The sequence below is a fragment of the Crassostrea angulata genome, chromosome 5, assembly GCF_025612915.1.
Source record: "Crassostrea angulata isolate pt1a10 chromosome 5, ASM2561291v2, whole genome shotgun sequence".
Lineage (NCBI taxonomy): Eukaryota > Metazoa > Mollusca > Bivalvia > Ostreida > Ostreidae > Magallana > Magallana angulata.
This window is the reverse complement of record NC_069115.1, coordinates 60,171,799-60,196,230: the sequence shown is the minus strand read 5'-3', so window position 1 is coordinate 60,196,230 and position 24,432 is coordinate 60,171,799. Positions and strand designations below refer to the sequence as shown.

At 34.5% G+C, this 24,432-nt stretch overlaps 1 protein-coding gene across 1 annotated transcript; it reads right to left on the bottom strand.

The window, feature by feature from the left end:
* Nucleotides 1-5,157: 5,157 nt before the first annotated feature.
* On the bottom strand, nucleotides 5,158-24,117 carry LOC128182923 (SET domain-containing protein 4-like). Its single transcript, XM_052851703.1, has 9 exons — nucleotides 23,649-24,117; nucleotides 21,788-21,961; nucleotides 14,914-15,040; nucleotides 14,209-14,608; nucleotides 12,068-12,260; nucleotides 11,588-11,672; nucleotides 7,640-7,720; nucleotides 6,957-7,080; nucleotides 5,158-6,401 (listed from the first exon to the last, which is right to left on the bottom strand). The coding sequence occupies exons 2-9, from the start codon at nucleotides 21,951-21,953 to the stop codon at nucleotides 6,300-6,302; spliced, it is 1,278 nt and encodes a 425-aa protein (XP_052707663.1). The 5' UTR covers nucleotides 21,954-21,961; nucleotides 23,649-24,117; the 3' UTR covers nucleotides 5,158-6,299.
* Between the last annotated feature and the right edge of the window lie 315 nt (nucleotides 24,118-24,432).

Genomic DNA, 24,432 nt, shown 5'->3' with positions numbered 1-24,432 from the left:
TTAAAAAACAGTTTTTGCCTTTTGCAATCGCATGAAATTAAGATGGATTTGCCTGCATACTGTTTTTCTTTAAACCATTTCAAAAATACAGAAATTTCATCTTGTAAGGTATTAATCAAAGTGTCAAATCCTTATGCCAGTAGGCCAAAGTATTGTCATATGCATACGTATAGAGAACCGTTCTTAATAAAATAAAAATATCATTCGTGAAAACATTAATATAATGGTCCCAGAATTAAGCCTTTTGGCACACCCTTCTTGATGCCAACTAAACCAATGAAAACTCCATGAAGATTTACTTCCTGACAACGATCCGTCAAGTAACTACTAAGTACTATGAATGAATATAGAAATTGGAGAAAGACCATATACAGTGAGCTTACTTATTAATAATATATCATGTGGTAGACAAAAAAAAGTCTTAGAGAGATCAATCAAAAGTAGCCACTTGTAAAGAAAGTGAGCGCACAAGATTGTGAGTTTGCATGAATCCTCGACACGAATCAATTGGGATTTAAATGTCTATAACCTCGAAAGGCTATGTACTGGTTTCAACAAAAATATATTATGTTGAGAGTCGAAGTTCATGGCTATTCCGGTTATTAAAAAACTCACAAAGCTTTCAAAAATGGCAATGAGAGGTAAACCGATAACTAGTTGGAACTGTTAATGCAAACATATTTTAATGAAGTTATATTGTGTATATCCTAAAAAACTAGTAATAAGAATTTTCTTTTTATAGTGTTCATGCAGCAGATCTAGAAATCAATAACAACAAATTAAAATATACCGGTATATTATAATAATTCAACATCATGTTATAATAACAAACATTTAAAACAAAAAAGTTTAATTTAAAAAAAAAGACCACCAGTTGGATTTGAACCCAAAACACTGAATGTTTGTATTCACTAATCCAGGACGAAACCACTGAGCCATGCGAGACTTGTCAATAGTAGCTCTATAAAGTACTGTTTTAAACAACACTGTCATATCAATTGACTTTGTTTTTTATCCTTCAAAAAATAATTTGAAAAAGTACATAATTAGTCATCTCTTGGTCACCTCTCCATCTTTTTTAAAAACGACATTTTTAATGTTGAAATATGTTATCTTTACACGTTTCAAATTTGTGGAGAGAAGACCCAGAGACAACAAAATCATTTAAAAACAGTTGTAAATAAGTAGGATTTTGCATGAATTGCATCGTGTTGCTATATTTAGACCCATATTATAATAACACCTTTTGCATTTCAAATATGTTTCCACTCATTCCACATCCAACAGAAACCAAATAACGATTATTATTCGAAAATTATTGAAAATTAATTGATGAAATTTTCACTCTCCTTGTGCGCCCAGATTCCTGTCGAATGTACATCTTAAGCGCCCACATTCTTTTGATCAAAAGCCTTTTTTTCCAATTTTCAGGGAGACACAGCAGTGTGGTGGTTTGGCATCCATTACCTTCCCTAAATGCACATAGAGCATGATTTAAAATACCATCCAAAATATCAGAGAGTTGTACACTCAAAACTTTCTCAAAACCCTTTGACACTGAATGTGGAATTCTGTTAGGTCTGTAATTTGTTTTTAACTGAGGTTTTCATTTATAAGCAGATGAATAACCTGAACTTGTTTAAGCCTATCAGGAAAAATATTGTTCTGTATTGATTGACTGAATGGAAATATGGCTGCTTGGCACAGGTTATTAGTACATCTTGTTCTTACAACCCATATCCTTACGCAATATTACACTTCGTGTTCCTAGTGTTCGCTCTTTTTTTTTTTCAAACAATCAATTTTATTTAAAACGATGAAGCAATTATTTTAGGACCATAAATGATAAGATTACATGTCACACACGTTAAAGTTCGGGATTATTCACGTGTAGAAGTACTTCACATGACAGCTGTTCCAGATATCATCTACTCCCCTGTATCAATATGCAATGCATGCAACAGGTGTACGGGGTATTATATTACGCCCCTGTTAGACAATTCTGACGCCCCGCTCCAATGGCTTACACGTGTAATCACTAAGACCCGTAATCCCCTGGTTGAAATACCTGTAATCCCTTGATTGGATTAAACGCCGACACATGCTGGATATCGGTCAAGGCCAAGTGAGTAGAAGCTACCAAGAATTATATACGTTACTATATTGGGGATTTCTAAAAACACAATCTCGCTTTCTTTTTTTGAATAATGACATGCCAATCTCTTCGCTGCCTCTATATTCTTTGACCAATAGCCAATTACTGTTAAACAGTACCAGTGTCAATATTGAGTATCGTTAACATAATTACAATTTCTAAAACATAAAGATTCATAAATGAAAAATAATCATTTTTTACATCATTGCAAATGAGCAGGAAAAATGAATATCATCCATTATTGAACCAATAAATGCTTGTTTTGGTGGTTAATGCGGCTATAAAGGTATAGATCTATTGAGGAAAAGATGAATAACCTGAATCAAAAGCAGTAGGTTATGTTATGGTCGCTACGTTCTTAGCCAGTATGAAATACTTCAGAAAACATTTTGACGGTCTCTCTCTCTCTCTCTCTCTCTCTCTCTCTCTTATTTTCCAGATGAATAGAGCTAAGGTACTGTAAACGTATTACATTTGGCTGTGTATTCTATTTTGCGCTTTTGGCGGAATGCAGCTTCCGCTAAATCAAGTACATCGCTAAATGTCATGTATATATGTATAAGAATAGTCAAACTCAGGAATACGCTAATTGACATCAACGCCAATTTATTCAAAAAATGATTTATCGTACATGCCAAATATAATATGTTTACAGTTACTGTACTAATTATCATAATTTATAATTACAAATATCATAATCGTTATTGTCGATCTGAACATTGCCAACAAGAAAGTACAATTATGCAATATCAATTCTTTATTTAAAGTCATCCACACTCATAGGTTTGGGAGAGACTGTCGTAATAAAGACATATTCTTTACTAAATAAGGTGTAACTTATTGCACCTAAAAATCTATAGAAAGGCAGCCTACAGAAATACAAATATTCAAATATCATTATTTAAACAATAACATTATTTCTGTTATACTTCTTTTGTGCGGGTATAAAGGTGGCTAGCACTGCATAAAAATGCATAACTCACTTAAGCTGGTAATCTATTGTTTTCTGCAATGGTTGTAGGCTACCTTTAGAGCGCGTTTGAAACACGTTTGTTCATATTTGCATCTATCTTTTAATCCTTTGATCATTTATTTAAAAAAAATGATAAAAAGTAAATTATCATTGTGGCTTAAAACGTTACACAGTAGAAACAACCATTTTTTCATGACCTGCATGTTTTCAACTGATTAATACATATGTAAATAAATAAAATCTGCGATTGATTTTGTAACAGACGGGACAGATGATTAAATAACCAGTCCATTTGTAACTAAAATACTCACAGTATTAAAATAAGTGTAAATAAATATAATTTTGTTTTGTTTTAATTATATCGTCCTCCCTCAATTGTTTGGGTTTTTGCATGATATTAGTAAGGTGGCGTTTAAGGCAGAATCAGCTTTGCTTCACCCTAAGCCACTGGAAGGTCCGTCTACACACCTCCAGTCTGTCGATTTGTACTGTTCTCTTTGATATATTTAACTAAATTATATCAGAACGGACAGTAGCCATCACCTAGTAATGTATTTTATATACGGTATTAAAATAAATTATATAAAGAAAGACAATACCTCTCAGCTAGTGGTGTATGCGACGAAATCTGCCGAGGGTTTTTAAATGATAGAGGATGTAATCTACTAGCTTCTTAGATTGTCTTGGTATTTGGATGTTTGGTTATAGTAAACAGAGTCCGTACTCTCACTGTACTAAAACGTTCGATCGATAAAGACATAATACATTCATAGTCTACATAAAAAGTATAAAAGAAGACACCATTTTACAATGTAATTTTAATAACATTAAATGTATTTTAAAAAAACCTTGTATTATAAATTGAACACTACTATATTTAAGGAATAAGGACTCATTCTCTGAGTATAATGAGGTGATAACTAATGAGGTGGGCGTGTTTAAATCCAATATTGCCCGAAGGGCTTATCTATCACCTCATAATAATCAAAGAATGAGTCCTAATCACTTATATTTTTAAAATATTTAGCAGTTGTACGATCAAGATTAGAAAATTAAGTATGCAATCCCCGCTTGTGCCCCAGTAATACATCATTTGAATTTATTGGACTGTATAGTACACAATCGATTCGTAGTGTTATCACAATCAAACACACTAGAAAATATAAATATAGTGCGTTTAATGACATGTTTGGAAACTTAAAAGAATTGTAAATTATTCAGACATTGTAGGCTGACAAGATTGATTTAAATTGGTTTTTTTTTCGGCTTTGCAAAATAGTCTACGGAACAATCTCATTTGTAAGAAATAAGGCAGGACATATTAAAAAGAATTAAAAAGGTTTGAGTCATATATTACGGCTTTGCTCCAGTACAAACTTTATGAAATAGTCAGGGTGTTTATGCTCAAACAAAATTGCATGATTTTTTTGACATCAAATCAATACACGAAAACCTTCTAACAGACCACAACAATAGAGAGACGCGTTGAGTTACACTGGCGTTGAAAGCAACACCCCGGGTGAAGGTCATGCCATACTACACTCGGTTTGAGCAGAATTTCACACACACCCAGTGTAGCCTGGCACAGAATCAGATACAGTTTCAGGGGCTGGCCAGTAAGGTGTCTCCAGGTATACACATCATGTAACTGATCACACTTTATATACTCAGGGCCACGTGTCCATTAAGGACTTTCTCCTACATATGTCAGTCTAAAGAATTACTTGTCAAAACGGTAGGCCAATGTCTTCTGCAATAAGTCTTGTGGGGGGTAGACTCTTTCCTCTACTCGATACCAAATATCGAATTCCGAAGAAAAGCAGGGAATCTAACGTGAATGAAAGGAAAAATAAGCTCGAGAAAAAATTACCCAGAACTCCTAGGGACAATGGCAAGAAGTCTATGACATCTATTAAGGTAAAGAATGATCTTCTCTACAACATTGGATACCAAGAAATGACAATAAAACACTAGGCTTGAATAATTACCTTTACACAATTCAGAAACAGAAAATATATAACTTCTCATAGTTGTTTAACCATTGATAATATTTTATTCATGTTGTTTTATGTCATGTTGGTTTGTCTTAGTTCTAGATTGTAGACGTTTTTAACACAGAATCATAGGGGACATAAAAAAATAATCAATAAAGGTCAAATTTGATTATCACATGTAACATGTGCTCAGTTGCAAAACAAACGATTTTCTCACATGTCAAGCACGATAATAAAAGACATGGAGAATAAAAAATGGTTTACTCAATATCCATTTCTACAAGTTCTGTTTGGTTATTCTTGCAGGAATTTTGTTAAACTAGATGTAATGTTTCTTTGTTTACTCCTCATTTAAAACTAGATACCTTATTCAATAAAAAAAATAATACCGAAATCAAACTATTGTTAAAAAATCCGAATACTTGTTTGTACACGGCAATAATTAAAGAATTATAGATAATCGTGACTTGAATCATTAGTTCTATACGATTTGTATTGATTTCTTTTTTTTGGAATTTCACAAACCTAGTAACCATTGATCATTTAAACATATAATAAACTTTGATTTATTATAATTATAAACTATTATGTTACTTTAACGAAGACATCTAGTTCAACATCATATACATATTCTTAAACAGTTCATCCTCAGTCATTAAATTCCAAATGTCCTGGCTGAACAGAGTACGATCATCAAGAACATTCTTTAACATTAGTGATGTAGTCCTCTAGCAATTATCTGGTGCATTAAGTAGGCGTCCTTTTTATACCAAAACGGAATTGCCTACCGATATTGTAGCCCATCACTTTCAGCATCACGATTGAATCCCTGCTAATACATGTATTATAGCCCATCACTTTCTACATCCATATGTTATCCCTACCGATATTGTAGCCCATCACTTTCTACATCCATATGTTATCCCTATACCTATATTTTAGCCCATCACTTTCTACATCCATATGTTATCCCTACCGATATTTTAGCCCATCACTTTCTACATCCATATGTTATCCCTACCGATATTTTAGCCCATCTACATCATGATGGAATGTAAACTAATATTGTGGCCAATCACTTTGCCTCTGACAGAGACAATGGAATCACTTTGTCTATAGATCTTGTAGCTGGCACATCTCTTGGTCGCTGGGTGCCTAGATAAACGTATTGTAGTTGTCAAGTCACTGAAGTCCAAGTTAACTGTAGAATATTCCTCTCGGTTTGTACAATAGAAAAAACCATAAATTCAACCGTGTTTGGAGACAGTGGAGTATCAAACTGAAAATAAAGTACATTTGTATTTTAAAAATTCTTGTTTAGTTAGTATAGTAACCAGATGCCTGTAATATTAAATTTGTATTGAAAACGAATTAATACGTCGGTGTTATTTCCTTCAGCACTGTAGGAGTTGGGTAACAGACTTAGGTTTAGTCACATGTAGTAATATAGCCAGATCAGAGCTTACCATAAAGAACTTTTTGACAGCTGTGTAACTGGAATTCCAATACACATCTCATGTGTGGATAGAGTTAATGTGGTGACCCAGTAATATAGCCAGATCAGAGCTTACCATAAAGAACTTTTTGACAGATGTGTAACTGGAATTCCAATACACATCTCATGTGTGGATAGAGTTAATGTGGTGACCCCTCCCCCCAACAGTATACTCAAACTTTATCAAAACAGTCAAGAGAGTTACCTCCGCAGCAAACAAAAGAAAATTAGAAAATTATCAATCTGGCATGCATCCCTACCACACACACAACAAACTGATAGAAGTTGAACTTTACAACCAATATTTTCTAAAGCTTTTCTGCACCAATGATCAGTTACCTTGGTGATCAGATCCTGATTCTGTTTGATGTACTTGGTGAGGAATGTTCTTGCGATCTGTCTGGACAATGTGTTGTTACGATCAGACATTGCAAATCCAGTCAGCACCAACTTCCACTGCTCTCTGAAAATATTCATGTCATCAAACACTGATGACCTATTTGATCTGAGGTAAACTGAAAGTATTATAGGATTTAGAATTCCATATTCTGTTTTCATCTTTTACCCATACATAATTTTCCTTCTATAATTTTTTGTGATTTGAGATATTGATGAGAGCTAGTTCATTACACTTATCATTTTAATTTCTCTAAAATTAGAAGATGTGCCAAACCTTAAAGTCCTAAGACCAATTAATTCTTGCCGTATACAATTTCTCTCTAGTGCAATTATTTCATCACTAAATCACATAACTGTATGTGTTGATATCGTGACGTAACAATCACTGGCAAGAAACAGTACCTGCGAATTTGTCTAAGGCCAGAAGATTCCTTTTTTATGCAAGAACAAAAATCCAAGATGACGTCTTTGTATCAAATTGTGAGAATATAAAATTATGAGTATGGGATTTTTATCATTTTTTTATACAGTTTACATCTGTCACAGAAAAAAAATATGAGATATTCAATTCTGCAAGGTTCTCAAGATATTAAGACACCTTTAAGGACAATTAAAGGCCTTACAGCTCTGTCCAGTTCATGGCTAAAATTCTTGTGACCAGGAGTAGGTTCCAGGACATACCTTCCATAGAGCAAACCAATTGTCTGTAACAAACAAACATCTCTCATGAAACATACAAAAACATACCAACTTTTAGTTACAGTAAATTCAAAATGTCATCAAATACCAATATCTAGTGTAACATTCTTAGAGTTTTTCCATTCAGATCGCTTACTGACAGCCAGTGCATTAATTTATGTTAAGATATTTTATTTATTACAATTATAAGAGATACCAACACCATTGTAAGGTGCATGTAGTGTTCATATAGTGTATGAAGGACGATCTGACACACATCATTTAGATAGGTATATACCTGCCACACAAGTTGATAATTCTGATTATTGTTTGCAAATAAGCTGATCCTAATTGAGCATATTCCAGCATTGTTTTGTTCTGAAATCGGCAACAGAGCTGTCAAAACTGTCCCATCAGACAGTGGGTGAATGAGTATAATACTTGTACATGTTTGTACAAACAATTAAAAGGTCACATTAAACATGACAAAAGTCACTTTCAATATGTTGGCTTATTCATTCTGTTATGAATTTGATACAAATATTGTTTCCGATGAGCGGGATACTACACAATTCTACTAATTCCTACCTCAGACATGCTGGTCTGTATAAATCCAAACTAACACAATTTTACTAATCAAGGTAACAACATAGGTATATTGTTACATTACAAACCGGCTAATGTTAGCAATATTATTATAAGTCTACACTGTACACACCAGCTAATGTTAACAATGTCATTATAAGTCTACACTGTACACACCAGCTAATGTTAGCAATGTCATTATAAGTCTACACTGTACACACCAGCTAATGTTAGCAATGTCACTATAAGTCTACACTGTACACACCGCCTAATGTTAGCAATGTCAATATTAGTCTACACTGTACACACCGCTTAAATGTTAGAAATGTCAATATTAGTCTACACTGTACACACCAGCTAATGTTAGCAATGTCATTATAAGTCTACACTGCACACACAGTTTAATTTTAGGCAATGTCATTATAAGTCTACACTGTACACACAGGCTAATGTTAGCAATGTCACTATAAGTCTACACTGTACACACCAGGTAATGTTAGCAATGTCACTATAAGTCTACACTGTACACACCAGCTAATGTAAGCAATGTCATTATAAGCCTATACTGTACAAACAAGCTAATGTTAGCAATGACATTATAAGTCTACACTGTACACACCAGCTTATGTTAGCAATGTCACTATAAGTCTAAACTGTACACACCAGCTAATGTTAGCAATGTCACTATAGGTCTACACTGTACAAACCAGTTAATGTTAGCAATGACATTATAAGTCTACACTGTACACACCAGCTAATGTTAGCAATGTCACTATAGGTCTACACTGTACAAACCAGTTAATGTTAGCAATGTCACTATAAGTCTACACTGTACACACCGGCTAATGTTAGCAATGTCACTATTTTAGTCTACACTGTACACACCAGCTAATGTTAGCAATGTCATTATAAGTCTAAACTGTACAAATGTCATTATAAGTCTACATACGAAATCGATTTGCATATGCACATAACTCATTCTTTTCATATTTTACGTCGATATTGACAATAACGTATCAATATCTATTTTTCTTTGTTTACAATTTAAGTTGTCCATATTTAATGTCGATATCGTTGATATCGACGATATTTATCGATATCGATTTGCATATAAACACAATTGCAACTTACCATATTTTAACGTGAAAGATGTCGATATCGACGATATCGTAACAATATCGATTGACATATGTACACAACAAAAGCAATTTGCTTTTTGAGAATGTAATCAAGTACTTTGGAAAACAGTACTTTGCTTATCTTAAGATTTAACTATCTAGACAATCACAATTATATCATTTTACAATCCTTAAGACCCATCATTTAGACGTTCTTCTCATTGTTATCTATTAAATTTTATTACCGATGATTTAAAAAGAATTCATTAGAGTCAATATTGAGGTTGATATTGTCATTTTAAATAATATTGTTTTATTTGTATGAATGCAATTTAAAGATCGCTACTGTTAAGGATATCGTAATTTTGTGTACGATAACGCCTACAAATATTTAACCTAAAAACTTATTAGTGTCAATATCGATGTCGATATTGTCATTTTGTGAACGATATCGACAATAAAATTGATTTTGCAACTTCACCAGTGTAGATCAATATTGATATTGTCAAGTTGTGTATGATATCGTCGATAATGACATCATAATTGGTTTGGCATTTTTCAAAATTCAATATCGATGTCGATATCGTCATTTTGTTGTTGATATCGTCGATATCAACAACAAAGTTGGTCTTGGACATGTATGAAATCGTCTCTGTATGACGTTAACAATGTCACTATAAGTCTACACTGTGAACAACAGTTAATGTTAGCAATGTCATTATAAGTCTACACTGTACACACCAGCTAATGTTAGCAATGTCATTATAAGTCTACACTGTACACACATGTTAATGTTAGCAATGTCACTATAAGTCTACACTGTACACACCAGCTATTGTTAGCAATGTCATTATAAGTCTACACTGTACACACAGGCTAATGTTAACAATGTCATTATAAGTCTACACTGTACACACAGGCTAATGTTAACAATGTCATTATAAGTCTACACTGTACACACCGCCTAATGTTAACAATGTCACTATAAGTCTACACTGTACACACCAGCTAATGTTAACAATGTCATTATAAGTCTACACTGTACACACAGGCTAATGTTAACAATGTCATTATAAGTCTACACTGTACACACCAGCTAATGTTAACAATGTCATTATAAGTCTACACTGTACACACCAGCTAATTTTAGCAATGTCATTATAAGTCTACACTGTACACACCAGCTAATGTTAGTAATGTCACTATAAGTCTACACTGTACACACAGGCTAATGTTAGCAATGTCATTAAAAGTCTACACTGTACACACAGGCTAATGTTAGGAATGTCACTATAAGTCTACACTGTACACACTGCCTAATGTTAACAATGTCACTATTAGTCTACACTGTACACACCAGCTAATGTTAGCAATGTCACTATAAGTCTACACTGTACACACCGCCTAATGTTAACAATGTCACTATAAGTCTACACTGTACACACCGCCTAATGTTAACAATGTCACTATAAGTCTACACTGTACACACCAGCTAATGTTAGCAATGTCATTATAAGTCTACACTGTACACACAGGCTAATGTTAGTAATGTCACTATAAGTCTACACTGTACCCACAGGTTAATGTTAGCAATGTCATTATAAGTCTACACTGTACACACAGGCTAATGTTAGCAATGTCATTATAAGTCTACACTGTACACACAGGCTAATGTTAACAATGTCATTATAAGTCTACACTGTACACACAGGCTAATGTTAACAATGTCATTATAAGTCTACACTGTACACACCGCCTAATGTTAACAATGTCACTATAAGTCTACACTGTACACACCAGCTAATGTTAACAATGTCATTATAAGTCTACACTGTACACACAGGCTAATGTTAGCAATGTCATCATAAGTCTACACTGTACACACCGCCTAATGTTAGCAATGTCATCATAAGTCTACACTGTACACACCGCCTAATGTTAGCAATGTCATTATAAGTCTACACTGTACACACCGGCTTCTGTTTGTGGAAAGCATACATGTTATATCATCTTGTATTTCTCCTAAAATTCATTTGTGTTAATTCCTACTTTGTCTTTATATTACATGTTCAGAGAGTTGTGGTGTTGTGTCTACTTCTTGCTGTGTCTCCACATCATCAACATATTTCATGTATACACCGATTTTACCTGTAAAAGTTGTAGTATTTTGTTTGTATTACAGAGATTTACCTGTGGAAGCTTTGCTGTTGTATAATTTCTTTCTTCTTCTCCATGTTATCCACACCCAAAGATAAGGCGGCATTTAACACATCATCTACAGCAGAGAAACAAGTCTCCCTTTATTATTTAAAACTAAACCTTCTCTCTAAGTAGTCTCTGCTGCTAGGGTTTGAACATTAAATCACATCGCATCATCAAATATTTGGTACATGTAGTTATTTAGTACTGTAGATTCCTTATTTTACGTGTCAAGTACTTAACTCCGCGATTCATCCGTTTTGTATCGAATCATGAGAATATAAGATCACAAAAGCCAAATTTTTATCAATTTTTCTCTTTCTGAACAATAAAAGCGAGATTTTAAAATTCGCCAGATGTGCTTCTCGTGAATTTTCGTAAATATTAATTCCTCACCTTTAATTTAGAAACCTACAGTAACCAACACTCATGTGTTAAGTCATAGACTGACTTTCGAAAGAGATCACTGACATGATGTTCTTACCTGATGATATTCTACTTGGAAGACATCGTTAGGGTTGTCTGGTAGAGTGAAGCCATACTCCACTAGGAGGTGGTAGTTGTCATGGTTACCATATGAAATAAACACCTGGTTGTGCTTCCTGTACGTGTCACCTGTGTAGATTTCATAGCAACCACTCTCCTGATTGTAACCCGCCTCTTCCTGACAAAGGATAACACTCAGCGTCTTAGATTTTGCATTTGATTTTTAGTGTGGTCTTCCATAAAAAAAACTTAGACCAGGTGAACACACTCTACACAATAACTGAGCTTCAACAATGTTAACCTTTTACCAAGGCAGGTGATATTTTGTTAGCTCAAGTTCAAGTTAAGTTTATTTACTAAATAATTTGGTACAAGAGGAACAATTTACATATACACTGTATGCAGAATAAACATAAATACAAATCGTCAGAGGTATACTTACATAGTCATGCAGGAAAAAGATAATAAAAATTTATAACAAAATTCATATTTTATGCAAGACTTTGGTATAAAGGATTAGATCAGGAGAACAACTAAGGGGAACACACATCATGGCATATATTTCAAATAAATACACACAATATTAACATGTTTGACATTTCTAGGGCTTCTATTTAGTACCCAATATCACAATTACATGAGCTACAATTTATTTACCTGAGCTGACAACTACTTGAGCTAGTGTTTACCTGAGCTGCCTTTTAATGAATGCTGGAGGAAACGTGTACTCAAATTCTAGGGTATGTTTTCTCCAAGAGAGACTGTGCCCCGATACGTTTTCTCTTGGAGAAAACGTACCCTTGGTTTATCATAATTGATAGTTTAAAAAAAAAATTCGGATACAACAAACTAAATTATGACATACGAGGGTCAATCAAAAAATACGAAGACTTTTGTCATAGCTATGTTACTTAACGTCATATCATTACTAAATTTGGTAGACATAATTTAGCAATAGTTTCAAACAATTTACAAGAAAAAAAGTTGATAAATTCCTTTATTTCTAAGAATTATTTAGAATCTAATCCTGCAAAAATGAAGTCACGGCGCACGGTCAAAATTTGTGTTATATCAACAATAAACCATATAATGTTGAAAGTAATATCTCTATAAATTGGGCTTAAAACCAAATAATATTGAAATCTCAAATTAGGTTTTGTCTTGGTATTCTATGTTCCAAATAATGACGGGATGCATTGTTTTGTCGAACAGATAATAGTAACTAAAGACAGATAGTCCTCTTTAGAATTGACCAAAAACATCGACGTCGCCAGACGTCACGGCGCAACGAGAGGTACAAAAAAATGAATTTAACCCAGGAAAAAGCCGACACAAGCTGTGAAAACGTTCAATGGTGCAAAAAAAAGTCAACAAATATTTGCAAGTTTGTTTTTAACTGTAATAAATTTTGTGGGGGTGGTGGTAATTGTATTTTGAATATAAATCAGTCCGAAAAAGAGTCGAATATCTGTAAATATTGGTCAAAAAATAAGTAACGTCAACCGACGTTCAGGGTTATCCTTACTGTAAACTAAGAGATACACGGTTAGAAAATGAAAACTTTAAAGAACTAACATGATTTTCGAACAAATGTGTGCAAATAAGATGTTAAGTGGTTCAGTGCCATTTTAGATTGTAAGGAGAAAGGCACAAGAGACTAAGCAGGATATAAAGATGGGGTATATCTATAAAATGTGCGTGTTTAATCTTGACGTCATGTTTTGAACGCTACTGTGCGCCGTGGTGACAAAACATGTTGTTTTTAAAATAGGGTAACAAAAATACCGTTTCATCAAATGGACTAAAACTTCGCATATCTGAATAACATAAGTGTTGGTGCGCAGATTAATCTGTTAAGTATGACTTTCATGAAAAATATATGATAGACAGCCACATTGTCTTCGTATTTTTTGATTGACCCTCGTATTTGTATCATTTGTTGTTGTTCTTTCTAAGTATAATCATTGACGTACATTGATTTAAAACTAGACAATAATTGTGTTATATAAACACATGTGATATCCTGTATGTACATGTACCTAAGATTCTGTTTACCTGAGATTTTTTTTTCCTTTTTTTTTGCAATTACATTTACCAGGGATTCTGTTTACCTGAGATTTGCTTACCTGAGCCCCCACTGAGTGGTTCAGCAGATCCAGGTATGGAGCCAGTGCCAAGTGGTTCCCGTCCTCTCTCACAAACTCTGACCCTGCTGACCGGTAGAACACAGAGCGAGAATTTACACAAAACCATGCCCACAAAAATTGGCTGTACTCAATTTCCTCTCCTGACCAAAAGTTTCTCACTTCCATATATGCCTGCTTCATGTCTGCCATTCTAGACTTCACAGCAATTTGAAGCCTTGGTGGAAACAGAGTCATCTCCCTTAGTGAGAAATTTCCAAATGTTTCAAGAGTCTTAGGGAGAACAGAAATGTAGGGATGCCAGAGAGAGTTGCTTCCCTTGTTTTTTTCTTGAAGGAGAAAGAGAGAGAGCAGCTGTTGTCTGGTAAACTTTACATTTTGACTGAAAGAAATCAAAGAAGAGGTGATAACAAATTATTAACAGAAATGACACTTCAAATTAGAACAAACAGTTATAGCCATTATCTTTTATCTAAAACACAAAATTGATAATATAGGTTCCTGAAATTGTATAGAGATCACATGCATGTACTTCATGAGGTACATGTTTAGATATATGTGGCAGTGCTATTGAATAATGCAGATATCTGGAAACATGTTTACATCCACACAAAATGCAATGTTACATTGTACATAAAAATATTTTGCATTGGTGGCAAAACAGAAACATCAAATGAATTAACATACCATTTGACTTGTTCCCCTATTTCTGAGGACAGAGCTGTTTCCACGGTGATCAGTAATGGTCTGGGTATGGATATAAGAAGGTCACCGGGAAACAGACGACTCTTTGTCATCATGCCCCTCCCAGTATCTGCAGGTAATGTAAACATATCATTAAACTACCTGTTAACATTTCAACAAAGGTCCCAGTATTCCTTCTAGTTTCTGTGTAAACATATTATTAAACTACCTGTTAACATTTCAACAAAGGTCCCAGTATTCCTTCTAGTTTCTTTGTAATGTAAACATATCATTAAACTACCTGTTAACATTTCAACAAAGGTCCCAGTATCCCTTCTGGTTTCTGTATATTGTAAACATATCATTAAACTACCTGTTAACATTTCAACTCAAGGGTCCCAGTATTCCTTCTGGTTTCTGTGTAATGTAAACATATCATTAAACTACCTGTTAACATTTCAACTCAAGGGTCCCAGTATCCCTTCTAGTTTCTGTGTAATGTAAACATATCATTAAACTACCTGTTAACATTTCAACAAAGGTGCCAGTATTCCTTCTAGTTCTGTGTAATGTAAACATATCATCAATAAAGTACTGCAAACCAACTTTTATTTGCATACAAGAAGTTTGCGAGGTTTACAAGAGTCTCATTGTTGCGAATATGTCTCACAGCGGACCAGTATTTGCCATATAGTTATAAACATAGGTAATCATAGATTACTAAGCTCACCGAGACGGAGCATCACCATTATGAGACATCACCTTCATAAGACCACCTTTATCATTTTATATGAAAATCATACTTTATGATCTTGGATATTCATGGATTCTGTTTTGACAAAATATCGTATATCATCTGATAAAATTTTTTTATGATAATCATATGTTCATATGTTAATCAATGCAATGATATAAAATTAAATATTGTATCATGTCATATTTATAATATATATCATATAAAACAATAAAATACCGTAATAAACAATAATGAGATATGATATTGTAATGTATGATATGACATTGTATTGTGTTATACCTTATTGTATTTGATCACATAATACAATATCATAAAATATAATACAATATAGTATTATATTACAATATCATATTACATAATACATCATAACATTGAAACATATTATATTGTATAATATAGTATGATATTGTATTGAATGACACTGAAACATATTTGATACATTATATGATATTATATCATATAATACAATATAATTTGATTCCAACATTGTATCTTATCAAATGATACAATATTATGTGATAAAGCAAAATATTATAAAATACATTATTATATTATACATATTGTAACATATGACACAATAATATATATTACAATATCATATAATACAATTTCATGTGATAAGATAATATATCATATAAACCAATATCATATCATACAATATCGTATGATACAATATTATATAATATTACAATATCATATAATACAATTTCATGTGATATAATTCTATATTACTGAAACCAATATCACATTATACAATATTGTATGATACAATATTATAGAATATACAATATTGTATCATAGGATACAATATAATATTTTGCAATATCTTATGTAATTGTATCATGTGATAAAATAATAAATTAAAAATACAATATAATATTATACAATATTGTATCATAATATACAATACTATACATAACAGTATCATGATACAATATCATATCATAAAATATCCAAAAATTGATACAATATCATATTGTATTGTATAACTTTTTATAATATAACATATGATATCATATTGTATCATATCAAACAATATTGTTTCATATTATATAAATAGTGCCTGTTTGGGAGGGTAACAGCTGAAATTGACACCCCGAGAAAACCATTGTCAACCGACGCGAAGCGGAGGTTGACAATGGTTTTCGAGGGGTGTCAATTTCAACTGTTATCCTCCCAAACAGGCACTATTTATTTTGTTATACTGAATGTCTTTTTTAAAATTTTTAAGAAAATTTTACTGCTTTTATATAGGAATAACGTGAATTCTACAGCGAACCGTACGCGCATAATTTTCGCGCATGTAACATTTTTTAATGTTACCCGTTGCCAAGTGCGTTGCTAACGCTGAGGGTAATAGTAAATATTATTAACTGCGTCTTAACCAATCAGATTTCAGTATTTAACATGAAAGTATAACAACATACAATACTATATCATATTATCATTTATCAACAAACACATCTATCTATCGAGCTGGTTTGAGTGAGGTAGGAGATTTCTTTAGCATCCTTGATAATGGAGATCAGGCTCTGCATATAAAGCAACCTCTGCATTTAATTTATAATAAAGTTAAATCAACTATGCAAGCTATCATCTATAAAACATGTGACCTGTTCCAAAAAACTAAACCTCATCCAGCATCCGAAACCTATGGCTCAGATTCAGCATTCAAGCCCATCAGGTGCATTGGTATCATAACACGCATCATCCATGCAAGTTTGGTGAAGTTTGGACCAGTAATAACTAAGATATCATCATCAGAGGGCACTAGCAATTAAAACCTTAACTTCCTCCAGCATCCGCAACCTATGGCTCAGATTCAGCATCCATGCCTGTCTGGTGCATCTGTATCATAAGACACACCATCCATTCAAGTTTGGTGAAGTTAGGACCTGTAATAACTAAGATTTATTTTTTAGCATCCTTGATAATGGAGATCAAGCTCTGCATCTGAAGCTACCTCTGCGATTCATTCATATTACAGTTAAATCAACTATGCAAGTTTGATATAGTACTATCATCTATTAAACATGTGACCTGTTCCTAAAAACTTAACTTTATCCAGCATCCGAAACCAGACTCAGCATTCAAGCCTGTCAGGTGCATCAGTATCATAAGACACACCATCCATGGAAGTCTGGTGAAGTAAGGACAAGTAATAACTAAGATATCATCATCAGAGGGCACCTGTTTCAAAAACTTTATTTAACCAGCTCTTAAAACCTTAACCTCCTACAGCATCCGAAACCTATTGCTCAGATTCAGCATTCAAGCTTGTCAGGTGCATCAGTATCATAAGACACACCATCCATACAAGTTTGGTGAAGTAAGGACCAGTAGTAACTAAGATATAATCATCAGAGGGCACCTGCAACAAAAACTTTAACCAGCTCTAAAAACCTTAACCTCTTCCAGCATCCGAAACCTATTGCTCAGATTCAGCATTCAAGCTTGTCAGGTGCATCAGTATCATAAGACGCACCATCCATACAAGTTTGGTGAAGTAAGGACCAGTAGTAACTAAGATATAATCATCAGAGGGCACCTGCAACAAAAACTTTAACCAGCTCTAAAAACCTTAACCTCTTCCAGCACCCGAAACCTATTGCTCAGATTCAGCATTCAAGCTTGTCAGGTGCATCAGTATCATAAGACGCATCATCCATACAAGTTTGGTGAAGTTAGGACCTGTAATAACTAAGATTTATTTTTTAGCATCCTTGATAATGGAGATCAAGCTCTGCATCTGAAGCTACCTCTGCGATTCATTCATATTACAGTTAAATCAACTATGCAAGTTTGATATAGTACTATCATCTATTAAACATGTGACCTGTTCCTAAAAACTTAACTTTATCCAGCATCCGAAACCAGACTCAGCATTCAAGCCTGTCAGGTGCATCAGTATCATAAGACACACCATCCATGGAAGTCTGGTGAAGTAAGGACAAGTAATAACTAAGATATCATCATCAGAGGGCACCTGTTTCAAAAACTTTATTTAACCAGCTCTTAAAACCTTAACCTCCTACAGCATCCGAAACCTATTGCTCAGATTCAGCATTCAAGCTTGTCAGGTGCATCAGTATCATAAGACACACCATCCATACAAGTTTGGTGAAGTAAGGACCAGTAGTAACTAAGATATAATCATCAGAGGGCACCTGCAACAAAAACTTTAACCAGCTCTAAAAACCTTAACCTCTTCCAGCATCCGAAACCTATTGCTCAGATTCAGCATTCAAGCTTGTCAGGTGCATCAGTATCATAAGACGCACCATCCATACAAGTTTGGTGAAGTAAGGACCAGTAGTAACTAAGATATAATCATCAGAGGGCACCTGCAACAAAAACTTTAACCAGCTCTAAAAACCTTAACCTCTTCCAGCACCCGAAACCTATTGCTCAGATTCAGCATTCAAGCTTGTCAGGTGCATCAGTATCATAAGACGCATCATCCATACAAGTTTGGTGAAGTTAGGACCAGTAGTAACTTAGATATTGCTATCAATGGGCACCCACAACAAAAACTTTAACCTGCTCCAAAAACCTTAACCTCCTCCAGCATCCGAAACCTATTGCTCAGATTCAGCATTCAAGCTTGTCAGGTGCATCAGTATCATAAGACGCACCATCCATGCAAGTTTGGTGAAGTAAGGACCAGTAGTAACTAAGATATAATCATCAGAGGGCACCTGCAACAAAAACTTTAACCAGCTCTAAAAACCTTAACCTCTTCCAGCACCCGAAACCTATTGCTCAGATTCAGCATTCAAGCTTGTCAGGTGCATCAGTATCATAAGACGCATCATCCATACAAGTTTGGTGAAGTTAGGACCAGTAGTAACTTAGATATTGCTATCAATGGGCACCCACAACAAAAACTTTAACCTGCTCCAAAAACCTTAACCTCCTCCAGCATCCGAAACCTATTGCTCAGATTCAGCATTCAAGCTTGTCAGGTGCATCAGTATCATAAGACGCACCATCCATGCAAGTTTGGTGAAGTAAGGACCAGTAGTAACTAAGATATAATCATCAGAGGGCACCTGCAACAAAAACTTTAACCAGCTCTAAAAACCTTAACCTCTTCCAGCACCCGAAACCTATTGCTCAGATTCAGCATTCAAGCTTGTCAGGTGCATCAGTATCATAAGACGCATCATCCATACAAGTTTGGTGAAGTTAGGACCAGTAGTAACTTAGATATTGCTATCAATGGGCACCCACAACAAAAACTTTAACCTGCTCCAAAAACCTTAACCTCCTCCAGCATCCGAAACCTATAGCTCAGATTCAGCACTCAAGCCTGTCTGGTGCATCAGTATCATAAGGCACACCATCCATGCAAGTTTGGTGATGTACAGACCAGCAGTAACTAAGATATTGCTATCAAAGGGCACCTGCAACAAAAACTTTAACCTGGTCCAACAACCTTAACCTCCTCCAGCATCTGAAATTTAGGACCCAGATTCAGCATCCAAGTCTTTCAAGTCCATAAGTAGGTCCAGATGCATCACCTATGCAAGTTTGGTGAAGATAGGACAAGTAATAGCTTAGATACAGGACCTGCAACAAAAACTTTAACCAGGTCCGGACGCCGACGCCGACGCCGACGCCGAGGGTATAGCATAAGCTCTCCTTGACTTCGTCTCGGTGAGCTAATAAAAAAGCAGGTGTGAATAAGGCTTGGTCACGAAATTTACTCGCTGCGAACCAGAACCTGTTCATTTCAGGTAAATCGCGAAATAAAGTCGTTGAAAATAATTATAGATTGTTTATAGTATCTGCCAGCATTTCAAATATAAACAAAGATCCCAGTATCCCTCCCAATATCTGGATATACACATTTCAAGTGAAACGTGGTTATAGCGAACTCCTAGGTACCAGTGGATTTACTTTGCTATATCCGTAATTTGTTGTTTTCGTTTTATGAATTTATCATAATAGGTATGAATAGCGATTTCGCTATATATACATTTCTTTTATTAATAATTGGATGGAAAGTTGAAGAATTGATGTCATGGATGTGGAAATAAATTGTTTTAAAACAATTGTGTCAATTGGTATTGCTAAGCTTTAATTAAACAATCTGCTGTAAAAGGTGTAAATTACGTTATTTCCCATCTCTACAGGATATAGGATTCAAAATTGGTTCGCTGTACATCTGTCACTTTGTTATAATTTAACTAAGTTCATTATAGCCGTACAAAAATTGCTATGATCTGTTTAGAATCTTGCATCTATAGGACTCCACAAAACTTTTCTATATATCTGATATTTTGCTAACTTTGTGTTTGAACTTAACAAATTTTGCTCTTCATCAATCCAGTAAAACGGACTATCAGTATCTGTCAACATTTCAAGATTATATACAAAGGTCCCTGTAGCAGACAACATTTCAAGTATATACAAAGGTATCTGTAGCAGACAACATTTCAAATATACATATACAAAGGTCTAAGTTAGTGGTCATCATTTCAATTGTATACTCGGTGCATAGTCGTAGAATCTGTTAAATTTTTAAGAGTTCATTGTACATAGTTCCTATTACATGTTGAACAGCTGTTGAATGCATATAAATTCTGGTGGTTTATTTTCAACACTTAAAAAAAATTTACATAAGAACACTTCATGTCTACACATAAGTCTATGCGCAGATTTAGAGGAGAAGGGGGAGTGGCCACATTTAATTTACACAGTTAAACTACCGAAAATTTGTCTCGGAGCCCCTTGGAAAACTTCAATATCCCTCGGACCCTCCCAAGTCAAAATTTTCTGGATCTGCATATGAAGTCCCATGCAGTATCTGTCAACAGTTCAATGTACACATTTGTTCCAGAATATGTCAACATTTTCAGTGCATACATTTAGTCCTAGTATCATTGTCTGTCAACAATTCAAGTGTATACATATGTACAGAATCTGTCAACATACCCAGCTTGTCCAGTATCTGTCATCATTTCAAGGGGACATGAAAGTCTGAAGTGACGGTTAACATTTCAGGTGCACGGAGTGACAGCATACCATTCACTGTTTAGCTAAGAGAAAAACATAAATAATGCTAACAGCAACAGTTTCTCATTCAATGAGTGATAGACAGGGATAGACGATTACCTGAGAAATGGGCTGGACATAAATGACATTTCCATCGGAAGCCATGCTTGTTGGATTCCACTTTCATCCATTTGCATAAAGAAATGAGTTCTGTTGACACGAAGATTCCCCCCTCTCTGGTTTGTTTTCTTTTCCGTGTTCTTTTCGTTCTTCCATATCGATACATTCAACAACCTGTTCAATTAACACGTGTTTGTCCAAAAAAAAAAAAAAAACGAAAACAAAACGAAAGTTGCAAATTGTAGCAGAAAAACTTATTTAAAGAAATACCGAAACCCCGTAATGTGCGCTTGATAAAGAACGATGTTTTTGGTAAAATAAAAAAGTTTTGATTGCTACATTCTAGCTTTTTAAAAATTATATTTCAATCTTGATATTAATTTTAAAATGTTGAAAATTAGTAAAAACTTACAGAACTGTACTAAACAAATGCAGAAATTCCGGAAATAAAATTTCCGACCAGAAATAACCAAAACGAGTGTGACTAAAATGGGTAGCGAAACCCGGGCCGGGCCGGGATCTTTAAAACTGATAACCGGGCTTTTGTTGATTCCTTAAAAAATACTCATTTGTTCTGCGCGAAATTTGCAGGAATACTTTATTACAACTTGTTTTGTCTTCGCTAAAATTTCAATTATCACAGAATGAGTTTTTCAATATTTATTACACATTTTCATTTTTCAGGTGACTAAAATGGGTAGCGAGCCCGGGTTACACATTTTGGTGATATTAAGCGAATTACATCGTTGTATTTGGAAACTTGTGTGTTTTAACATTGCTATTTAAGTTTAAATACTTAGATAATTCAACATTTCGTCAAAAAAATATCATTTAATAAAATTAGAGCCAAATATTATAAACCCGGGACGGAACAAAACCGGACACGTCTACCCGTGACAAACTTTCCATTTCCGAAAAAGCGACGATATATGTTAGGCCTATATGATTTCTTCACCCATTGCATGTGTTAACTCTTAGCCGGGCGATGGCGTAGCTGCCGTTAGCCACAGGCACGTGCCTACGCATTATTTGAAGACCAAAAGTAAAGTCACATTAAAAAAAATAAATTGAAAATATGTTTATTGATATTAAATAGGTTTTAGGACCCCCCCCCCCCCCCAAAAAAAAGAAAAAATTTAACAGTTCAAAGTTTTCAGACATCCCAAAGAGGCTAAACTGATTGATCCAGAAAATGAAGATTTTGCAAATGAAAAATGAGTTAAACTAGGAAAAGAAAATCCATACTGTTCTGCAAATTTAATAAACAGAAAAAAACTTTTAAAATAAATACAAAATAGTACATAGTGCTTATAGGTAGTTAGTTTGATTTTCAGTTAAACAGGTTATATTAACATGATTAAGAAACAAACCAAGTCTGGGCCCTGGTAGGGCGTTACAATTGTTTTACACAATTAGAACGGTTTTTCATTGCACATGATTTGCTGTTTAGGTGCCTTGTATTTTGTATTTCAAATGGGGAGGGAAGATTCAATTGAGGATACCTCCGCGTGGTTTGAGCTGGGTAATATATCACATGAGTGATAGCTAACATCCTCTCGTCGCTTTTTTCGGAAATAAAAGGTTTGTCACGGGTAAACGTGTCCGGTTTTGTTCCGTCCCGGGTTTATAATATTTGGTTATAATTTTATTAAATGATATTTTTTAACGGAAATGTTGAATTATATAAGTATTTAAACTTAAATAGCAATGATAAAATACACAAGTTTCCAAATTCCACAGGCACCTGAATTTTTATCAATCAGTCGCTAAATAAGTCATATATCATATATATATAAGTCATATATCAAAAAATTCTACCCCTACTATATATAAATACATAAATATATAAAACCTTACTGACCCAAGACTTGCTGAGATAAGGGCAGCTAGCCAATTCTTTGAATCCTGGAAAAGAACTGTGGAAGAATCCCCTTTCTATGTGGCCAGCAAACATTTCCTGACCAGAGAAACTGCAGAAGACTTACAATCATCCCTAGTAGGATTTATAGCGCTGTGTCAGCTGCATCTCACCTCAGGAAACAGTATCAATCTGGGGTACATAAACTCTGACATAGTTGACATTTTTTTTGTCAGCAGAGAGGAATAAGGAATGGCCTGAATACAAATCCCACCTTGTCTCAGTACGGACCTGCTAACACAGCTATCATTCTTGGCCAATCGACTGTGTCCAGCAGGTCAAATTCAGGAAATTCTGCTACCTACTTTACTGCGACAAGCAAGAGAGCATTGAACCCTACTCGCAACAAATCAAAGAAGATGAAGGGAATGAGAATATAGCTTCAAAGCCCGAGGTATTTATGATCTGCATGCAAACTCAATTCGTATTTATTTGTGATAATCTGTGCATCAGGCGTTGTTACCCCTACCCCCCCCCCCCCCCCCAGTCCATTTGATTATTTTTTCAACTGAATTTAACACTCAAGCCAGTGGGGTCTGTAGATGTACAGTAGTAGTTGTTGGTGGTGGTGGTGGTGCCTGGGGAGGGGGGGGGGGTCAGCTCTGCAGATTAGAATGGGTGGCAACTTGCAAAAATTTATTATTATTTATAGGGGTGTTGCAAGCAAGAATATTTCAAAAGGTGAGTGTGGGTGTCGCGTAACAAGTACTAAATTCCAAAAACACCC